The sequence below is a fragment of the Anomalospiza imberbis genome, chromosome 1, assembly GCF_031753505.1.
Source record: "Anomalospiza imberbis isolate Cuckoo-Finch-1a 21T00152 chromosome 1, ASM3175350v1, whole genome shotgun sequence".
NCBI classification, from domain to species: domain Eukaryota; kingdom Metazoa; phylum Chordata; class Aves; order Passeriformes; family Viduidae; genus Anomalospiza; species Anomalospiza imberbis.
The window spans coordinates 64,731,683-64,753,880 of record NC_089681.1 but is presented as its reverse complement, the minus strand read 5'-3'; the positions used below and the strand labels follow the sequence as shown (position 1 = coordinate 64,753,880).

Here is a 22,198-nt window from a genome sequence, read left to right as displayed (position 1 = left end):
CATTCTCAGGATTGGGAATGCTGTAATAGCATCGTTCAGAAAGAGCTGTGCAGCTCAGTGCACTGGAGTAGCAGAAAAAGTGTCAGCATATGCTTTCAGCAACTTAGAAAAGGAAGTTCTGCCACAAGCTAGGAAATCCTTAGTTGGAATCAGTAAAGGAGAAGAAAGTTGCTGCTCCAGTGGTTAATCAGGAGATAGCACATCCACAGACCTGACAGGGTCATGAAAAAGGCAAATGCTATCACTAGGCAGACTGAGACATATTTCAAGTCACGTTAGGGAAATATTAATACCTATTGCAAGACCCAGGCAAAATCCACACGGGCTGCTGTATACAGTTGTCCATGTGAAGGATGAAGATTTTTTTTTTTAACTTTTCTATCCAAAGATATTGAACAGCCTTTGGAATCAATTTTGAACAAACATGATAAGATTGCAAAGGGATGCTACAATATATTCACCTTTTTCCAGGGGCTGCACTTACAAGATCTCTCCTACTTCTTTACTTTGACCACCCTGTATCATTGCATGCAATGAGCCTGCAGCTGACAACATTTCTTATTACATATACAGTGTTAGATTTTATACTTAGTCTTCAGTGACAAGTAACTTATATTTGAAAACAACAAGGTTCAAAGGGAACAGTGTTGTTACGATTTTGCTGAAATAATCAGGATAGGAGTAGTATCTGTGATATTTGTTAACCAGTGGGGTTTTTTTTTATTATTTTTGACCACTATATCTAAGGTTGCTGAAAAGGTGAAGGGACCTTTGATTTCAAGCCCATTTATAAAAAAGACACGTTCTTCAGACCTTGTTCTGTACTGATTAGAGGTGTTGGGGTAAGCAGATTATGCTTATGACTTTAAAGGTCAGATTTTATAATCCCTTTCATACTCCATCCTTTTGGTCAGAATGCTTAGTAGGGTACAATCTGTTACAGAGAAACATTATGAAACATACAATTTTGTAGGCATAGACAATTGGAAACTGAACGTGATGGTGAGTCACAATCAGTTTATCTTCCTGATAAAAAATGATATGAAATCTCCGTATTTAGTCTGAGGCCAGTGGAATCCTACTATTCTTCATTTGCTAGGGCTATATTTATATTTAAGTGAGTTTAAACAGGGGAGTGGCAAGGGGTGTTACATATCCTTATAGGCGATTAGGGTTTATAGTCAAATTATCTCCTGAATTACATTAGCTGAAATCAATGTATTCTACTGGATGAACAGACTGTTCCATAAAACCTTGGCAGATAAAGCATTAATAAGTGTCAGAGCTGACTTGGTCAATTGAATGATTTGCTGACGCTTCTTTTTACCACAAGCCTGCACTTACAAGTCCAGTGCCAAAGGTTCAGTATATATAGCTGAAGGCAGCAAATAGATGCTCTCTTCTTGAGCAGGGTTCTGACAGGCTGCCTTTCTCATTATTCCTCACTGGCAGCACTTTCAGGCAGGACATTTAAAACATGGTAAAACTGAAGCTGCCCAATCCTGGCCTGGAGGACAGGATACCTTCCCATGCTGAACTTGAGGTCCTTGAGAAAGAAGAGGCAGACTCCAGACCAAAATGGGACAACAAGGCACAGTACATGTTGACGTGTGTAGGGTTTTGTGTGGGTTTAGGAAATGTCTGGAGGTTCCCATATCTCTGTCAGAGCCATGGAGGAGGTATGTCTTTAATACTTCTTAACTAACTTTGGGTATAAACCAGGTTTAATCTCTCTTTTGGTAAGCAAGTAATGGAATAGGTTTAGAACTGTTCAGGTCCTGTGAGAACAGTGATGATCTCTCTAGAAGAGTGTATAACAGAGAGGGTAATTTCACAGGTCATGATCACCCACTGAAGTCACATTATTGATGGAAGAAAAGGAAAGGTCTGGTTTTATTTCAGGACACAGGATTGAACAAGTGAGTCTTCCACTTTCATGTGCATAGTTTAGTTTCTCAATCTAAACCCAATGTTGCTTTCCATACATAGATATATATAGTGTATTTAAAATATTAAAAAACTACTTGGGATTATTATTCTGATCATGATACAAAATGATCTCTTTATAATAGGATTTTCATTGGGCTTGGACTGACCCATGTATCACCTGTAGAGTCAGCGTTTGTGTAATTTGTGCTAGGATTAACAGCATGAATGAAGTTAGCATTAAAAATATTTGTTTAGCAGTTGGTGTTATTAAGTAATTTAAAATCCAAGCATATATTATTTACTGTATAATTTACTGGAACTCCTTAAGGCTTAGGTAAGGACTGAATGACCATGTCAGAAATTTTGTTTTCTTTTGCTGTTTGTTTTGAAAGGCAACTTTGAGGTGAACCATTGCTTAAATATTATACAACAACATATATTTTCTATTTTCTTACTGACTTTTTTGTCTGCTATCTGGTTATTATCCATTTTTCACTCTGGGATATGTGTAAAATGTATTTGGTCCTTTGTAATACTTGGTCTTGAAAGAAAAATTTTGGCTTAAGGAACAGTATTTCAATGTAATATTCTTTTACATGTACATGGTGAGATATTTAAAAATTGCTTTCCTTGTTAGAGTAGGGACAACTGAGGGCTCTGTGGGGAGTTGCTCACACAGACTCGGGGACATGCAACAACAGATGCAATAACAGTTGCAAGAAGAGATGCTTATATCGTTAAGATTTCTCTAACATGGGCTGATATTTAAAGTTTGCAGTGCAAAGTGGAGGTCATTTGCAGCAGAGTCAGCTCTTGTAGCAAAAAAAGTTAAAACACACACATACAATCAAGCATTTCTATATTTGACAATTTTAATTTGAAAAAAGTGGATGTATATCTCCAGAACTGATGGCATGCATTGGCTTCTCAGGTTTTTAAACTTAGTTTTAGAAAGTGGACATGGCCTGTTTTCCAGGGTAGATTTATAGGCACTTCCTTGCTTTTTGGTCTTTCTTTCTCTTGTGTTCTAGTCATGTGAAATGCAGCTGAAAAGCAAGCACTCAACAAATGCAAAGAACTTGGTGTGGATCATGGTTTTATCACTTATGTCAGTGAAGATTTGTGAATTGCTTGTGTGTGCATCAGTCCTCCAGCAGCAATTATTTTTCTTTCTCATCATCCTGTAACTTGTTTTTTCTCAGGAAACACTGTCAGGAACACTGACAGCAGTTAACCCTGGGTTCTTTTTCCACCAGGACTCTCTCACTCAAATTTTAGGCAGAATTTGAAAGGGAGCACATAGCAAAGGAATTATAAGCTAATACACAGATGTGTCCTATCTAGACTTGCTGCTTTCTCTAACATTCTTCTGCACAGCACCAAATGCTGTGACTCATATCAATAAACACAAGTAATGCCTTCCTGTGACTTCTTAGAAAAGGTACCCTAATTTCATCACACATAAGGATGGAGAGCTATTGTACAATCCCTCCTCTTCCTCCTCCTCCTCCTCCTCCTTTGCTGTACAGTGCACCTCAGCCTCTTATGGTTGGTCTAAATCCAGCTCTTGCCACCACTGTCCTCCTCCCATTACAGTTTCTGTTCTCAAACTTCTCCCTTAAATCAGAAAAAAAAAATAAAAGACTGCCTGCTTTTTGGATGGATACCTTTGAATTTGAACATGTGATTATTTGTATTGTAAAAAACAGATCTCAGAGTTCTTATTTCTGAAGATATTTTGGTATTGAGACAATTTCTGCCTCATGAGGTTTTCTAGCTCCTGCATCTCTAATTCCCTTTCAGCCGTGTTCACAGCATACCAAGCACCCAATAGAGGCAGCACTGCAACATCTGGGATTGCAGCTGTCAGATTGCTGAAGGAGGGCAGCACTGCAACATCTGGGATTGCAGCTGTCAGATTGCTGAAGGAAATGCCCTGACACCATAAAACCACTCTAGAATAGGATGCTTGTGGTAGTCCCTGTGTATGACATCCAGCCTCAGTTGTGCTCCCTCTATCCAGTTTCACCCACATACAGTTGGAAATATTTATGTACTAGACATTTTGGGCAAGTTTTGCCTTAGTCTTTGCCCCTTAGCATGGTGGCCAAGATGATTCATTCATCTTGGGATTTGTGTGGTCCACTCAGGGGCACAGATGTGCCTTTATAACAGAGTAGGGTAAAACTGTAACATTATGCACCTTTTTCCTAATTATCCACTAGAAAGCAAACATGAGTTCACTGTGGAAACTCCATTCTACCCCAGTAGTTCAAGTGCCTTTACCTTGGATGGTGTTTGTCCTTATACTTTGTGTCTTCAAGATATGCCTTCACTGAATCCTGAGTGCACAGCAGCAGGAATCCCTGCTCCTGCTCTCCTACTGGAAACAGGGATTATGTTCCTCCTTGGGTTGTTCCTGGAGTGATTATTTTAGAGTCATAAAGCTCATATTGGATATGATGGTAGATTACGGTTGCTAATTAAGAAATTAAAAAAAACAAAACAAAACAAAAACAAACCAACCAGCTATATTCTGTACCAGAAATATCTGCACTGGATGTGAAAAAAGTCCTGTGTGACCACATATCAGATATTAGGTATGTGCAGAATCAAGGCTACATAGACTGTCTCCTGAAAATTGTTTCTAATTTCTAAGGATTTGCTTTGCTATCTTAACTTCTTTCTTTTTGACCATGAGTTATATGGATGAATATTTGGATCATTTTGGATGGGTGAGGTCTGGTAGCAATGGTGTGGGGAGTATTTCAGCCAAGAACACTCCTGAATGTGGCTGGATGTCCACCTACTTTGTGAACTGGCAGTTGTACATGTTACATCCCTTATGAAACATAAATGGATTACAGTAAAGCATAAAATTTACCCTTGTGTGGTACTTGGACTTCAAAAAAGGTGGATTTTTTTCTCTGCAAACTGTCTGCAGTGAAGGTAGTTAGGAACACTGAGTTTATAAGTAATGCTTATTTTCAAATGTTGAACTTAAATCTGTAATTATTTAATAGCTGCTTCTACCTAAACACAGCACTATGATAGTGTTTTTACACTGAAATGCCCAAATACACAAAAATAAATTGGTGGTTACATAATTTACTAACTTTTGTTGTCATAGATAATGAGTTTATATTTTTTAAAATAGAATATTTACTCCAGTGAAATTTAGTAGAGCAAAGCACGTTTTATCCTTTAATGTCTTGAAAGTTGTCAAATCCATCATTACCAAAGGCGAAATAGAGTTCAATATGCACACAATGTAAAAGGTGTGGTGTTTGCCTCAATGATTTCACCAGCTTAATGAGATTGAAATTTCCCTTCATTTGATAGCTGTCTCTGACATTGCTCATAGGTTTTGTTTAATCTTTATTGAGCAGCATGTCATTTAATCAACTGTTAAACATTTTCATTTTATCCCTGATGACCATTATAAAAAAGAGCATGCATATTTAATGTTTAAACCATTGATTTTTAAAAAAGCCTCTAACTGTACAGCTCGCATATGGAAACCTTGCCACTGCATGAGGGAGAACTTTTTTATCTCTCTGCAGACCACACTGAAAGAAGGGGCAGTAATGACATCAGCAATTCCTCACTTAGCAGTTGATGAAATAACATGTTGCTACAGTTGAGGTCTAAGAATATGTTAGTATAGTAAAACATCTCCATCTGAAGTCTGTCTGCTTTCCCCTTGTGATGAACTATGTGCCAGCAATAATGATTTTTTAAAATTTGACATAAGAAGCTCTTAGAGAGGAAATAACAGCTATACAGATGTTCATACCAAATATTATTTGTTTTGAAATACTGTATTGAAACAGGATGAGAATCTAATATCTCAGTTGTAAGGTTTTCAGACTAGAATATCAGTCATTGTTTGTGTACATATATACAGTGCCTGTTTTCAGATCATTGGTTCATTTGTTAGGATCATAACATTGTGGCAGCTTAAAAAGTATTTGTTTATTTTTTTGTGTCCTGTGTGAGCCTGAAAGTGCTCTAAAGGTGTGTGGCTGTGGCACCTGAGGACAGAGTGTAGTGCTGAATACTGTGGTTAGTGATTGGACTCCATGATCTTAGAGGTCTTTTCCAGCCATATTGACTCTATGATTCTATATGGCATCTTTGTCAAGTCAAATTATTATTTTTCCATTATAGCTTCTTTCAGAAAAGTTGGGGAGAAACTGAGAGAAAGGGAAAATGCAGCAGAGATGTATTTCTGAGCTGTCTGCTAGAATTGAACCCTAGAAACCAAAGAACACAAGAAAGAGAAGTGACATGTATCATTGAGAGCTATAATTTTATTTCTCTTGAAAATATAACAATATTCCTACAGCTAAATATTGGTAGTTTCAAATACATAAAATGCTGTTCAAAATGCTGAGTCCTTTGTGGCATGTGCCACACATCAGGGTGAATGACTAATCCCTGAAAAGTGATTAGTGCAGCAGAAGAGATATGTTTTATTGAAGCCAGTTGCCAAAGGTAGCTGTACAGACATGGTATTCTCAGACTTCTATAAAGCATGTCATTTAGCCCCACACAAAAAACCTTCTTACTAAAAAAATTATCAATTTTTAAAATCAGTGTGGTTCATTTTGCTTGCATGAAAACCTAGTTACTACTGTAAAAATGTAGACCGACAAACTGAAAACATTTCAGAGGAAAGCCAGAAGAAAAGCTGAGACATACTTTTTGTTAGTCAAAGACTGAAGGACTCATTATTATTTATTTGTAGAAATGTTTGTTAAACTTCCAACTTTGCTGACTGTTCCTCTCTTTCTTCTGTGTCAGTCTATCTCTTCAGGAAATGGAGTATGTGGACATCATCTCCAAGAAGAAGAGTATCTAATTTATTTTCTTCCTCACTTCTCACATCTCAGCTACATCCCCTTCTCAGGAGACATTTAGTCCTTGCAAGAACAGCCTTGCATTAATGTGGAACAGCTCTGTGGTAGACCTAGGAGCCTCAGGCTGGTGCTGTCTCACTTTGGAGAAAAGTGGCTATTTTGTAATGCCAGGAAAGAGTGAACTATGATGATCCACCCTAGTTTTGAGGAAAGTGAACTCCCCTAGCTGCAAATTCAAATTTAGCATTGTGGTCTTAGTTGAGATATTGTTACAAATGATGTCAGTGCTGAAGCAGGCAATTCCTGACTCATGTCTTTCTGACTGTGTATTTTCATGTCACAAACCTGTGAAACATAGAGGGCTTACTCCAATTTTTGAGTACATAGGATCTCTTCCAAAACAAGGTTCTTTCCTCTGTTTCCCACCACTCCAGGGACTTCTACAAATTTACAGACTGCTGTAGCTGCTACTGTCAGATGTAACAGGGCAGCCCTCCCTTCATGCTTTGTTGACTGTCACCTGAAAGGCATCTAAGCCAGAAATGGCAATGGACTCTTCATCCACCCCTGCCTGGCATTCACTGCTGACAGTGCAAAGATTTTGCCCATGTTGGCAGAGGTTCTGGGACTCATTGAAACTGTCAGACTCAGTCACTGCAAAGAACTGACTGTCTGTCCTTTCAGTTTCTAAAGGCTTGTCCCATTTTGTCTTTATGGACTTCCTTAGCTGTGCTGGAATATGCAGTGGTGAGCACGTAAGGGCCCCTGTTCATCTGATTAGACATGCAGCGCATGCAAATTTGGCTTCAAATTGTTTGTTCTCTGCTGATTCTCCACTCTCTTTCTGTGAATAACACTTCTCATAACTGTTTTACTTTTGTTTTCATACTAAACAAGATTTTTGCAGTGTATGCAATGAGAGCTCCCTTACTGTTGAATTCCATCCCCTTAAATCCTGATGGCTTCCTTTCCTGATGGAAGGAGACCCATCCTCCCCTTCCTGATGGGAGGCTCAGTGGGACAACTTCCATACACAGAGTCTCTGGCCTTTCACAAAGACAGAGTTACTTACCAGTGCATGGAAGTGCAAGCAGACATAAGTGTGCCCTGTGCTCCAACCCCATGTAATCCTGACAGTTTCCCTCGTGTCACACTCTGACCAGGAGCTCTCATGAGGTTAAGATCAGAGAAGGACACAATCATTGTGTTTATACCAGCAGTTTTAAATTCCAGAGTATTTTCTCTGTTTCAAGCCCAGGACACCCCATAAGAGTCTGAAACCTGACCCTACAGAATTTGTATGGATGCCTCATCTGGATCTTTTCTTGTTACCTGCTCTTTCAGATGCCATATAGGTCTCTGCTATACCACACTCTTTCTTCTATCTGGTAAAGCCCTTCTTGAGCAATGGTAATGGTTAAGTCCAGAAGATGGATCTGTACCTGATCCAAACACCTCCCGTTTGCACTGAAGATAAGTCCTGGTCACCCTTTGAAACTCAGCTTGCAGTGATTTTAGATTGTGCCTTGAAATTTAAGCATGGACTGGCAGTTAGTTCAGCTGAGGTGCTCCTAATGGAGACACATCACCTTTCTTGGTCAGGTCACAGTAAGATCACTTGAGGACTTGATTAGAAAGTGTGTCCCTGGTCAAAGATTTTATTGAAGAAGGAAATGTACAACCTTTATAGTCTTTTCAAGCTATGACCAATTGCTCCTTATCATACCTATCAAAGAAAAATCTTTTTTGATAGCTATCATCTCTGTTGGCAGAAGGGAGGGAAGATCAGGCTGTTTCCTATGCAGCTTTAGAAAGCATGCAAAGGTAGTCTGAAACTTTTGCTTTCAGCAGACAGCAGACAGACTGGTATTCTGATCTAGGATCCATTTTTTCTCACTAATCTAAAGTGCACAGTTCACCTCCACTCACACAGTTCTAGCAGTCTGGGCAGACATGGATTTCCCTCTAAGACAGGGAGATTCAGCGGCAGCACAGTCCCAACACCACAGCTCTCCCTGTCGACAAAACAGTGTATAAAATTTGCTGCAGGACTCTCAGAGTTGAACCATCTTCTATGGTGGACATGGCAAGAGTGTTCTATCAGCCTCAGGGGATTTCCTCCAGACACTTACAGAGTTCCCTTTATTAAGATGTTGTAGAAGAAGTCTTTAAGTATAACATATCTATGACAGAGTGGTCAGATAAAGGGGTCCCATGACCATCCTTGCACAGACACAAAAAGAAGAAAGCAAAAAAACTAAAAAGCTTGCCAGCTTTCTTGATATCTTGGAATCTTCAGGAAGCAAATTTCAGTTTCTGAAATGGTTTTCATTCTTCAGATTTCCTCTTTCATTTGCTATCTGATTTTCATTGCACACATGAGGAAAAAATCAGTAAATACTCAGACTTGAACCCTTATCATTCTGGTCTGCATTCTTTTCATTGCTTTCAGATTAATTGTTCTTATTTAGATTAGAAAGTTAAAGCCATTTTGTAGTGACAGATAACCATAATTCTAAAGTGTAGCAATATTCAAGCATTTGACTCTGCACTTTTATAGTACAGTGTGGTCTTTTGTGTTACCTCCCATATCTAAGGTACACCTTGTTCAGGAAAAAAATTGGTTAAGAATACTTGTCCTATACTAACCAACTTTATTGTCATTAACAGGGATTGAACCCTGTACGTCAGATGTCTTTTAATCAACACCGAACATTGTTGAACACAGATGCCAAGAATTTATTGTTATTTAAGGCAGACAGCTAAAGACTCCTGCCTAATGTTTAGGGGTACTTTGCTTAGTTCATTCAACTATTTCATATACGTCACATGAGTCACAGCTATAAAACCATAATTTTTTTCAGGGAAAAAAAAAATGCATTCCAGGACAGTAGCTACCTTTCCTCCAGTTGCAGTACAAATGTGGCTTTATGCAAATTTTAACCTTGAAAGTGTATAATTTCTGTTTATGTGTGTCATTTGGGAAGAATTAGAATTCCTACCTGAAACTCCACATGTTTCCTGAGTGCCTTGCCTGGGCAATCAGGAAAAGCATTGCTCAGAAGACAGGGAAGTGTTTACAGGTTACTTATCATGTCAGTGTCTCACAAAGCTAATGTTTTTATTTTGTTTTAGTACTTCACTGATTGGAATAGTTATTTTTCTTATCCATTCCAGGAGCCTTCATGATCCCTTTCCTGATTTTGCTAGTCCTGGAGGGTATCCCCCTGCTTCATCTTGAGTTTGCCATTGGTCAAAGGCTGAGGAAAGGCAGTGTGGGTGTATGGAGCTCTATCCACCCTACCCTGAAAGGGGTTGGTAAGTCAAACAGCTGCCTGAGAAAGCACAAATCTCTGAGCTGACGATCTAAAAAACAAATCTTCTGGGTTTTATTCTGGTGTGCCGTGAGAAATTTCAGGATCTATTAGTTTTCCCCTCTTCCTAACTCTCCGTTGAGAGAGACTAATCATGATAAAGCACAATGACAATTTTGTGTTCATATTCCCAAGTACCGTGGGTCCTGTTAAAACCTTTTCCCAATCTGAGACCAATTACAGGCCTCAGAGATATTTTCTGCATTATCCATAGTGGCTGTTTTTACCATTAGGATGAACCTTTAGGTGTACCAAAAATTGCTCTGGACCTGTTCTGTAGATAAATATTAGTTGAATCTTTATCTGATAGACCTCAGCTCCACATAATTTTACTTTTTTGCATCTGAGAGTTATCATTCCAAAAGCCATAGAAACAGTATTTTGCAGACAGTATTTCTTCACCTCTGTACTAAACACAGGAGGTGCCTTTGAACACCAGGAAAGATGGTGAGTGTGAGCAGGTGCTGGCACGGGCTGCCCAGGCAGGTTCTGGGGTCTCCAGCCTCAGAGACAGTCAAAGTCTGCCTGGACATGGTCCTGGGCAACCAACTTTGGGTGGCCAGGTGTGAGCAGGGGGTTGGACCAGGTGACCTCCAGAGATCCCTTTCAACCTCAATCACACACTTGAAAGGGAAAAAAGAGGACTGCTTTGGCATCCACTGCATTGGTAAATCAGTTACAAAAGGTAATTGTTTATTGCATCTGGAATTTTTCAAGATTCTCTAGAACATAGGAGCTCTGAGGAGCTAATGATTAGCATTTACTGTCTGCCAGAGAAGTCATCAGGGGTTGATTACTTGGGAAGAGGCAGAGGAGGACAGATACCAGCGTGAATTCCATACCTCGTCACAGACTGTGCCTCCTGGCAGCCATCCATCCTGTACAGCACCACCTCTGCTGCTGACCTTTGCAGGGACATTGTGGAAGAAGGAGATATTTCAGTCTAACTTAACCAGAATCCCAAGTCAGTTGAGTTTTCCATGTGTTCAGCATCCCAAACTCCCTGGACATCAGCTGGCAAGGCTGTGAACAGGATTGTGTGGTGTCCATAGGGAATTCGTCCTCTCATAAAGTTGGCTCACAAGTGGGCATCACCTTCAGTCTCAGAGAGGTTTTAGGATGTAACTCTACGTAGAACTCACCTGTCCAACCTTTAGGCAAAAAATTTACAGTGATAAACCTACATCCAAAATGTGGCAGGGGAGGAGGGAAAGGCTGTATTTGATGTACTTTGATACATCTTGAAGACAAGAGTGTTGCAATTTACACAGTGTTCTGATTTTTTTTTTTTCAGGCATAGCATCAATGTTTGTATCTTTCCTGGTGGGCTTATATTATAATACTATTATTGCCTGGGTGATGTGGTATTTCTTCAACTCCTTCCAAGAACCCCTGCCATGGAATAACTGTCCTCTCAATGACAACAGAACAGGTATATTTTATAAAATATTGTATTTTGTTTCCCAGCACAGATTTCTGTTTCTAACAGTTACCCTAAATGAGCCTTTCTGTGAAATAGCAGTAAGGCATGGCAGTCCTGTCAGGCACATTGCACTATTTGATACTTTTGTTTTGTACAATTTCACATTAAATAAAATGTAGCCAGCACTTAATCTTTGAGGCAAATTTTGCTTTCTTATGTGAAACCTCATGGTAGATTTTGACAGATGTATTCATATATAGAATATTCACTAAGTGCAGATCTAGTATAAACATTAACATTTTCCAGATATGAGCAATGTCTTTCATCCATCTCTTCAACAGTCCTCCATTAGCACATTGAAAAGGAAAAGAAAAAGCATAATCCATTTGAAGCACATGTACCTTTCAGTATGACAAGTCTACAGCTCCTTGGAGACCGCTTGGTGACAGCAGCTTTGTTTTCCATAGTCAGCCCTGCATGACACTGTGTGAAGCAGGTTCTTTTGCTGAGTCTGTGAACAGCTGTTTAGAATGCTCTGCCCCTCTCCTCCCAGAATAAGCATGGAAAGCTTCATATAAAGGCAGGCCAGGGCAGAATATTGCACAGGCCAGCACAATGCAGGGAGCTGGGGATTCAACTTGAGCTGACAAGACCTTGAATAATGTCGCACAGAACATAAGAAAAAATATTGCTGAAGGAGGTGTGGAAGGGGAAGAGCCACTGTATTAAAATATCTGTTAAACAGCTGTCTTTAAAATCTCTCATTTTGCCATGAAACCAGCCTCCAAAAATCTGAAAATTTGCCAACAACAAGTCCATTGGCATTAAGTGGAACAATTTAAAACACTGATATTAATTATTTTGCTTCCTTTTTTCAAGATAAATAAAAGACATAAAGAATGGCAACTATTTTGTGGTTACAGATTATGTAGAAGAGTGTGCCAAGAGCTCTCCTGTAGATTACTTCTGGTACAGAGAAACACTGAACATCTCCACTTCCATTGAGGATTCCGGCAGTATCCAGTGGTGGCTATTGCTGTGTTTAACATGTGCATGGGGTGTGCTGTACGTGTGCACAATCAGAGGCATTGAAACAACAGGAAAGGTACTCGATCTTGGGGGAACTTTTTATGAGATTATATTATGCTGTTGTGATGCCTTATTTATACAGAATTAATAATGCTGTAGAAGCTGTCTGGTTTTTGAGTGAAAGCATGTCCAAAATTTTGTGTCATCACTGGGACTGCTTTTTGAAGAATGAAGATGAATGAAATGGAATCTGACTTGATTTGATTATTGTGGAGACTTTTTGTGACCAAGATTTTGTGAGTCTTCCTTGTCCTTACAAGTCCTAGTAACACATTTTAAGGTTTTATTGCTTTAACACTAATATAAATCTCTAATGAAAGATAAAGGGACTGTCTTTTTATTATGGCTATTCTCTTCAAAACATACCTCTACAGATTTATTTGGGTTTGTGCAAGTCCTAAATATTATCTCTACAAAAGAGTGACCAACTTTCTTCTTCCCAGAAAAGCCCTGAGAGTCCATCCTTGCATCAACTTGGTCTCAGGGTGTACATTATTTTTGGTGCTGCTTTTGAATGATCTGAGTTGAATTTCAACAATGACAATTTCTCTTAAATAGACTACTATTGCTAAAAAAATATTTATTATCCAAATGTACCACAAATACTATTTCATTGAACATTTATTACTGTAGTATGCTAATTGTGATTCACTTGAAATTTGCCATTATTGTTAATCACCACAGCTTGATTATTTCCCTATTTTCTTCACTTTTTTTTTTTTAATTCAAGTGTTTTGTTTTATTTGATTCGTTTATTTACTTTTTTTTTTTTTTGGTGCAGGCTGTGTACGTAACATCAACTCTCCCATACGTGGTGCTTACCATTTTCCTGATCCGTGGCTTGACTCTGAAAGGATCAACCAATGGAATTGTGTATCTCTTCACCCCTAATGTAAGCCACTGCTCGGGTCATTGCTCAGTGAAACATGGTGTAGTCCTCTCTGTAATTAAGAACTGATTGAAAAATAGTCCTCCCCACCGGTGTTTTTCTAAGCATCCCTCAGGCACCTTAAAATAATCTTGATTCAGTGAGGTGAATCCTCTGCACTGGACATAACGAGTGTACATATACACAAATATTTTCTCTCTGTCTCCATCCACTATCAAAAGCTGGTCTAATGAATGATCATCACAGAGCAGTGGGGTTTCATTTATTTGGCTTGATTCATTTTTTTGTATTCTACCTAAGAACCAGCCTAAATTTAAAGCATAAATCATGTATTTGGGAGTAGAACCCACCTAATTGCTATATGAACAAAAAAACCCTAAGAGAATGGTTTAATAATATAATAGTATTTAAACAAAATTAAAAGGGGGATCATTTTCCATAAGCAGATCTCTGAATGACCATTATTAATGCTAAGTAATGAACACCTTTTCTGAAACCAGGCATGACATCTGTCAGCTATGCAAAGAATTTTTTAATCAATTTTCAAAATACTTACATAAAAACTGCAGATAGGTTTTATTTTATAAAAAAGTAAGTTTGACAAAAATATTGACCTATTTGTTGAAATTCTTCAAGAACAGTGAGTCTTGCACGGTTAATGTTCTTGTTTTAATTGATGTTTTAAATCTCTCATACTCAGTTTAAATAGCAATATTGGATGTACTTAAAGCTGTGTGTCTGATGCCTCAGGTTAGTGAGCTGGCGAACCCAGTGACGTGGCTGGATGCAGGAGCTCAAGTGTTTTACTCCTTCTCCCTGGCATTTGGAGGCCTCATTTCATTCTCCAGTTACAACTCTGTTCAGTAAGTAGCCAGGCAAAGCCCAAATTTTGTATGAATATTTCATTCTTTCAAATGAAACATCTCTATTTTGCCCTACTGTTGTGTTTCTTGGGACTGGGACAGCCTCCCCTCAGACATGTAAGGTGCATCTCCTCTGACTGCTCCTAGCTCTGCCAAACCAAGATTTCAGATCCCTGCTCTGGCTGACTTCCTAGAGAAAGATGTGGTGATGCAGGATAGGAAGAAGGGGACTGGCTGCCCAGCACCAGCTGATGAGCAGGAGTGTGGGAGTGCTCGGTGCATGGTGATGCCCTTGGTCTCAGAGCAGGTGGTAAAGCACATATTTCAAATAAATTCACAGAACACAGTTTAAGACTTCAGCTTTGCGATGAAGAAATATATCTTATATTGAAGTTTAAATTAAATTCCTTTATATGTGTGCTTTGAGGCCAGGGAGTGAAAAATTCCATCACCCAGACGGTGACCCAGCCTGCAGAGCTATATTCTACATTCTCTTATAAAATATTGGAGCAACCACTAATGCCTCTTGGTGCCTGCCATCCCTTCAGAACTCTTGAAAGGAAAACTGTGTGGCATTTGCTAAACCTAATATTTTTGATAAACTCTGAATTAAGTTTTGGATATGTGGCTTGGTCATGCATTCAGAAATCTGTGTTTCAGTTTTGGCTTGGGATCAATTGCACAGCAGCATTTCAGTCACTGAGGAAGTTCCTTGCCACCACTCTTGATTTCAGGTGTTTTTGAAAAGATCACCTGAAATTTTTGGTGTTTGCAAGTCTCAATACGAGGTGTCAAGCCCTGCTTAAGGTCCAAGTCAATGTCACACAGCCATGGGGTCAGAACTAGGAGCATCCACGTTTCCAAAAGACACAAAGAAAAGGAGCAGTGTCCTCAGGGTTTTCCAGCACATGGGGCAGTTGCATTCAAGCCATGTTTGTTCAATGCTCAATGATTCATGACTTAAGGAGGGAACTGAACAAAGTCACTAAACTCCCAAGGAATGTAAGTTAAAAAATCCTCATGCAAATTTCACAATGTTACACTGCGGTGTTGGACTATCTGCAATCCAGCACCAGCTGGACCAGGTGTCAGTGAGTCTGCCCCTGGATGATTTGGGAGTACAAAAACATCAGAAAATGCAATAAGATTTCAATACTGTCAAGGATTCACTAATTCATAATAAGAAGGAGCTTGAACATCTTACTTTCTCTAAAAGGAAGAAATGTTTTTCAAGGCTGTCATTGAGAATCTCATGTTGTGTTGCAAAAACTGACACAAGGAATATCCATTCAATGCCCTACACCCAGCAAATGCCTATTTGCAATGCTATAAATGGGGAAAGGACACAGTGTGATAGGTCTTAGTTGGACAAGCTTGTCTCTCCTCTTGAGCATGTTCAGAAAATTAAATATGACAACATCAAGTTAATCTCAATACTCCTCTTTTGCCCAGGAGAAATGAGTTATCTACAATTTCACAGCCTTCTCTTAAAATTATTAACTAATTTCATATTGATATTTTATCTTGTCCCTCAGTCTGGCTCTGCAAATTCTATGTATTAGCACAGGCACACTGGCAAGAAGTGCCTGCAACAGAGGCGTTTCTACAAAGAGTTTTTCTGTCCCACCTTATAAGCATGTTACATTGTTCTTGTAAAACTTGAGAACATTTTGAACCATCTTTTGTTGAACAGTCAAACAAAACTGTTCCCAAGTGCTCTTGGCTACGGCAATTTCACCATACCTAAGTGCTATGAAAAGTGAACTTTGCTCACTTTTCATGTCTAAGTATTTGAATTCAAGCTCAAATCTTTCACCTTGCAGCACAATACACAGCAGTGAAGGCACAGCCTGTGGCAAATGTTTCTGCACACATCCATGACAAGCTTAAAAAGGAGGGAACTTTTGCCCCTCATACTTTACTTACCATGAACCAAACAGGGAAACAGCTCAGGCAATTATTCCTTATGAACAGTACTATTTGAAAGGGAAAAAAAAACACCAAAAGAAACCAAAAGCATAGCTATTAAATTGCTTAAGGAACCAAGTTTTAATTTACTAAATCTAACAGCACTACTTGTGTGCTTTTAGAGGGTTCGCTGATGTACCTATGCATCCTAGACTACTTTTTTCTTAGTCTTGGTAGCCAGTTTTACTGTTTATTTTAGGAATGTGATTGACATCCATTGTTTCTTTCTTTGAATTGCAGCAACAACTGTGAGAAAGATGCTGTGATTGTTTCAGTGATCAATGGTTTCACATCCATCTACGCTGCCACCGTCATATACTCCATCATTGGATTCAGAGCCACAGCAAGATATGATGACTGCTTTGACAAGTGAGTTATTGTGAAAAAAACCCCACAGAATATGCAGGTGTTTGCTTGGCTGAGGCAGCTCTGTTAGCCTGCTGACAATGGATTTATAATTTCTGAATAATTGCACCTCTTGACTCACATGGTTTGAGAATTATAAAAATATGGAATCTTGTAGAACAAATCCCACAGACAGTGATAATTGTTTGAGTAATCTTATTTCCTACATAAATGTTGCATAAGCAACTATATTTTACATTATTCTCCATGATGACATACGGTATGAATGTAATATTCCTTGGTTCCTGTGTCAGCTCCATGTTTAGGTTTCCTCCTGGAGAGCTCAAAAGCTTAGGTCTCATCAGGGACACCTCATTGTACCCTGGCAGTCAGACTCTGTGGTTTCCAGTCTCATTCTTCCCATTCAACTGTGAAGCTGCATGATTCACAGCTGCAGACAACTTAGACATTCCTATAAGCCACCCAGTCTGGGACTGGTGTTTAGTCTGCAATGCTAAGACAGGCACTTTAATCCCGCATGGGTTCCTAGAGTGTCCATCCATTTAGAGTCACCTATGCCATGAAAGACAGTGTTATATTCACCTTGGAAGAAAGAAAATTGCAAATGTACATCTGCTGGACTTTCCAACATCAAATCCAATCTTGATATTGTACTCTTAACAACTTGTTTGATGATGTAAACGAATCCTGATGATGCTTACAAATTAATAATTTCAAATTACTTCCATTTCACTTTTTCAGAAATATTCTTACTCTGATGAATGCATTCGATTTGCCAGAAGGTAACGTAACCCAAGATAACTTTGAACAAATGCAGCAGCTGTGCAACATGACTGATCCAGCAACTTTTGCAAGCCTCAGCTTTGAAACCTGTGATCTGGAAACTTTCCTGAATGATGTAAGTTTAACACCCTAACACATATTGACACCTTAAATATGGTAGGGATGCATAGCAACTATTTAATTGCCAAGTCTAGTGACTACCAATGTAAACTTAAGTGCTGTGTGATGTTAATGATCCTAAATCTTCCCCAGGGAGCTGAAGGAACTGGCCTAGCCTTTATTGTCTTCACTGAAGCTATCACCAAAATGCCTGTCTCACCTTTGTGGTCCATTCTCTTCTTCATCATGCTCTTCTGCTTGGGTTTGTCATCTATGTTTGGAAATATGGAAGGTGTGCTTGTACCTTTACAAGATCTCAAGATTATACCCTCCAGAGTGCCTAAGGAACTTATTACTGGTAAGTGCATTTTTAGAGAAAAGTGACCTCCCCACCCTCCCCAGAGAGCAGCTTGTACACTGAAAAAGCAGCCCACCCCACTTCCACCTTCTGATCGGGAGTGGTCTTAAGTCTCCCAGATAACCTATTGAAGATTTTCTCATGGTCCCCAATGGGGCAGCTCATGTGAGGTTCCTTCTGAGCCTGCAGGCAGCTGTCAACCCTTAGGCTTGCCCATCAGCCTGCTCATGATGACCACTGTCTCCTCCATTGGGAAGGTGGAGGATCTGAGTCCTTCACCCATGCAGGATTTCTTTCAGAGCAACATTATCCCATCATCTATGATGAAGAGGACCTGTTATCTCTCCTCAGCTTTTTCCCTTCTTGTTTGCAAAATCTGCCACCTGTGTAATGTTAGGAGAGTTTTACCCAAACGCCAGCCTCCCCAGAGTACCATTAAAAAATAATGTGGTGGCCTCAGGCTGCAAGAGTTATTTTTTACGCATTACATCTACTGGGGAAATACTTTTCTTTCCCATTTTGCCTTTGCTTTCTTTGCCTAAGTGTGCTGTTGTTTTGGTTTTTTCCCCACAGGTCTTGTTTGTTTGGCGTGTTATTTGATAGCTTTCATTTTTGTGCTGAATTCTGGTAATTACTGGCTGAGTCTATTTGATGGTTTTGCTGGTTCTATTCCCCTGCTGATAATTGCATTTTGTGAGATGTTTTCAGTCGTCTACATTTATGGAATTGACAGGTATGAAATACAGCTTAACCAATACTTGATATGAGTGCCTAAAGTGATTATTGTTGTGTAGCTACAATCTTGCTGCATCTCTGTGCACAGAATTTCTGTTATAGAAATCAATAAAATTATGCAGCTATAATTTAGGGTTGCTTATATGTTTCAGGTTTTTTAAAGAGTTCTCAGCAAAAAGAAATAATGCTTGTTAAGTATTTGTATGTGAAAGCTTTCCACTTTATTAATACATTATAATAAATAATGCTCTTTAACAACTAGTTCAAATAAAGATATCCCTGAGATATTGCAAGAACATATTAGGTGTCAAAAAAAGCTCTGGAGTGCATTATATGAATGCAAATAATTTATTTTTAAAGCAAGCATTAGAATGTAGATATTTGCAACAGTTACATAAGAGCCACTATAGATAATTTACCTTTTAAATATGGTGACATTTATAATAACTCTTCTGCAGGATAATTGCATTAAACATTTAATTAGCAGAAGCAAAGTACATGCACATTGGCACTGAGCTGAAAGTTTAACACAGAGTTATATCCCAGGATTGTTTACAGGGAGTGCTAAATGGTGCTGTCCAACACAGGGATCTTCAGGCAGGCTGCAGATATTAGTTTTCAGCAGCTTGCAAATCCAGGCTACTGAGATACGTTCTTAGCTGATAAATCCAGGACTTTATCAGTTGTAGCAGTGAGTAATTATCCTCTCAACTTTCTACCGATGTAATAAACCAAGTTTCAACATCTTCATGTTTGTAATAAAAACAGAAGAAATGTGAAATAAAGTACAGGGAATTCAATCACCCGCAAGTTTTATTTGAACTTGCACCAGATTCAGCTGCTGGTCCTGGCAGTGGAGTGAATGCCCTTGTGACCCATTTTCCCATGCTTTTATGCTACTCGAGGAAGCATGAATCAGGTTAGGTAAATTAGATGGTATACCCTTGAGAAAGAAGGCTTATTTTAATTTGTTAAGGACAGAAAAAGCTGTGTTGATCACTTTTCCTTCCCTTTAAGATCTCAGAACTCCTTACAAAATTAATTAAAATAATTCCCAGGACACATGCATGGGTTGAGTCCATAAAGTGGGGGCAAGGTGTGTGTGTTTGTGTTTGATTCAGAAAAGAGCCTCATACCAAACTTTAATGTTCCTGGCTAGTACACAACACTGTAGCCCTCTTTGAGAACAGAGCTTTTCAGGGCTGCCCAAAAGTGGTGTTTTCTGCTCCAGATGAGTTTCTGTGACCTTTCTCTGAGAAAGGGTCATTGGTAGAGAAGATGCCTCTGTTGCTTGAAGGAGAACATGTGTGTTATCCATGACACACGTGAACTACACTTGAACGTGCGCTGCAGTCAGGACATGGGGCTCCATATCCTTTTAAGACACCAAGATCTCAGAAGTTAGGGATGAAAAGATAAAATAAATTTACTTAGTAATTGAGATTCTAGTGAATTCAGTGTGTTGTTCAAGTTGAAGGACCAACTGAATAGTCCCCTCAGGTTTATCCCCATAGTATATGCAGGAAATCTGGAAAAAAGACAAAAGCAGAAACCTCAAACTTCCAAACTGTTTTTTGAAGAAGTGTGTGCACAAGGTGTTGCATTATATGTAGAAGCCATAAACTGGTTCAGGGCTGATGCAGACAGTACCACTCTCAATGCAGGGCTTGCTTCTTCTTGTGGAAATATTTTTGCCCCACTGACCACTGCATGTTCCATGAATAATCCAAATAATACATTGTAGGTGTTTTTAATAATGGGTAAAGTTAAATATTGTTTCATCATTCAGCCTGAGAAAACTGGTAGATATCCAAATTAGGCAAACATTATATTATAATCTAATTATAAAATGACTTCTATTTGCTTTTGTTCTTTTTTAATATTGTATCACTCCCTTTAATTTATGCAATACTGAGATACTTATCAAAAATTATGAAGCAATATGTTCTGGGGAAAATCCATCTGCACTGTCTCTTTCCTGTTGAAGCTATTTCACCTAAGCCTCACCAACATCTTCAAGATACTACATCTCCAAAAATAATTTTCCAGACTTGCAATGATATGTGCCATAATTTGAACTACTGAGGTCTAACTCCTGATGTTGTCAGTTCTGGTCTCAAACTGACATTAGCAAATTCCTGGGAACCACAGTTAGGGGTAGTTTGAACTTCCCTGTTTATAAGCAGGCATTCTTTGATTCTGGCCAGCTTTTAAGTCTGAACCTCCTGGTTTTGTTTCTAGGTTTAACAAGGATATTGAGTTCATGACTGGACACAAGCCCAACATTTTCTGGCAGGTTACCTGGAGACTCATCAGTCCTCTCATTATGTTAGTTATCTTTTTCTTTTATTTTGTGGTGAAAGTCAACCAAGAACTGCTCTACAGTGTTTGGGACCCTAGCTATGTAAGTGTAAACCAAAATATTTATTTATAATTATTTTAAGTATTCTTCTTTTATGTAAGAGTCATTGTCAGTTATATTCATCTTCCATCTGAAACAATTTTCTAGCAAACTTGCCACAAAATATGGAAATGGGACTGCTTTCTTTTGCAACCTCACTTCCTTTTAATGTTTTAGCCCTCCCTCACCCTTTGATTTCAGACTTCCCACAAAAAAGCTGATTGGCCATAAGGCCCTGGTGGTCTGTCAGGCCCCCCATGCCCACATTCTTTTGTGCCAAGGAAGTGTTCCAATCCCCCAGTCTCCCTTCCTGGCTCTTACTGCTTTCATGCCATTTTCTTTACATCATTTTAAAGTAAAAATAAGTAATACGTCAAAAACAGCTGAGGTTGGAAACCCTTGAGCTGAAATCTGCTGTGGAATTGGCAAATTGTTGTGCCATTATGGCCGGCCAGCGTTCTGATCACATTTTTGATCTGTTGAAGTATTGAATGTGTGCATGGTCCCAGGTATTTGCTCCTTGTGACTTTCTACAACTTGGTTGTTTGCTCTTTCAGGAGGAGTTCCCCAAAACAGAGAAGGTTGAATATCCCCCCTGGGTGTACGCTATCATTGTAATCCTCGCCGGAGTGCCCAGTTTGACCATCCCGACCTTTGCCATCTACAAAGCCATCAGGAACCATTGTCAGAAAAAAAATGATCGCGCTGGCCTTATCGCTACATCTGAGACTTCCATTAATGGAAACTTAAAGTATTCATCATAAAACCATTTTTTTTCAAGAGTCGAAGGATTCTCTGTCAGTGAGGAAAGTAAAAAAAAAATATTTTTTAAGAATCCGAAGCTAATTTTATTTTCATGAAAGGATAACCATGTGTTGTTTCCAGGTAAACATTTGCATAACAATTGCAATGCACTGTGAAGAGTTGATGGCCTGGCTTCTGGAAGCAAAAAGTGACATTTGCAAGTGATTAGGGCACCAGGCCAAATAATTTGTCCTCTTTCGGGTTCTGAAGCCAGCTTGTTTGAAACTGGTTTCTATCCCCTCTGCTTGGGGATGC

General features: G+C 39.0%; 1 protein-coding gene across 1 annotated transcript; it reads left to right on the top strand.

The window, feature by feature from the left end:
* Positions 1–1,366: 1,366 nt before the first annotated feature.
* On the top strand, positions 1,367–21,915 carry LOC137476762 (sodium-dependent neutral amino acid transporter B(0)AT1). Its single transcript, XM_068195106.1, has 12 exons — positions 1,367–1,679; positions 9,969–10,109; positions 11,460–11,597; positions 12,512–12,693; positions 13,459–13,569; positions 14,317–14,429; positions 16,638–16,766; positions 17,505–17,661; positions 17,799–18,003; positions 18,577–18,736; positions 20,980–21,142; positions 21,697–21,915. Exons 1-12 carry the CDS (start codon positions 1,478–1,480, stop codon positions 21,901–21,903), a joined length of 1,908 nt encoding a protein of 635 aa, XP_068051207.1. The 5' UTR covers positions 1,367–1,477; the 3' UTR covers positions 21,904–21,915.
* Positions 21,916–22,198: the final 283 nt, after the last annotated feature.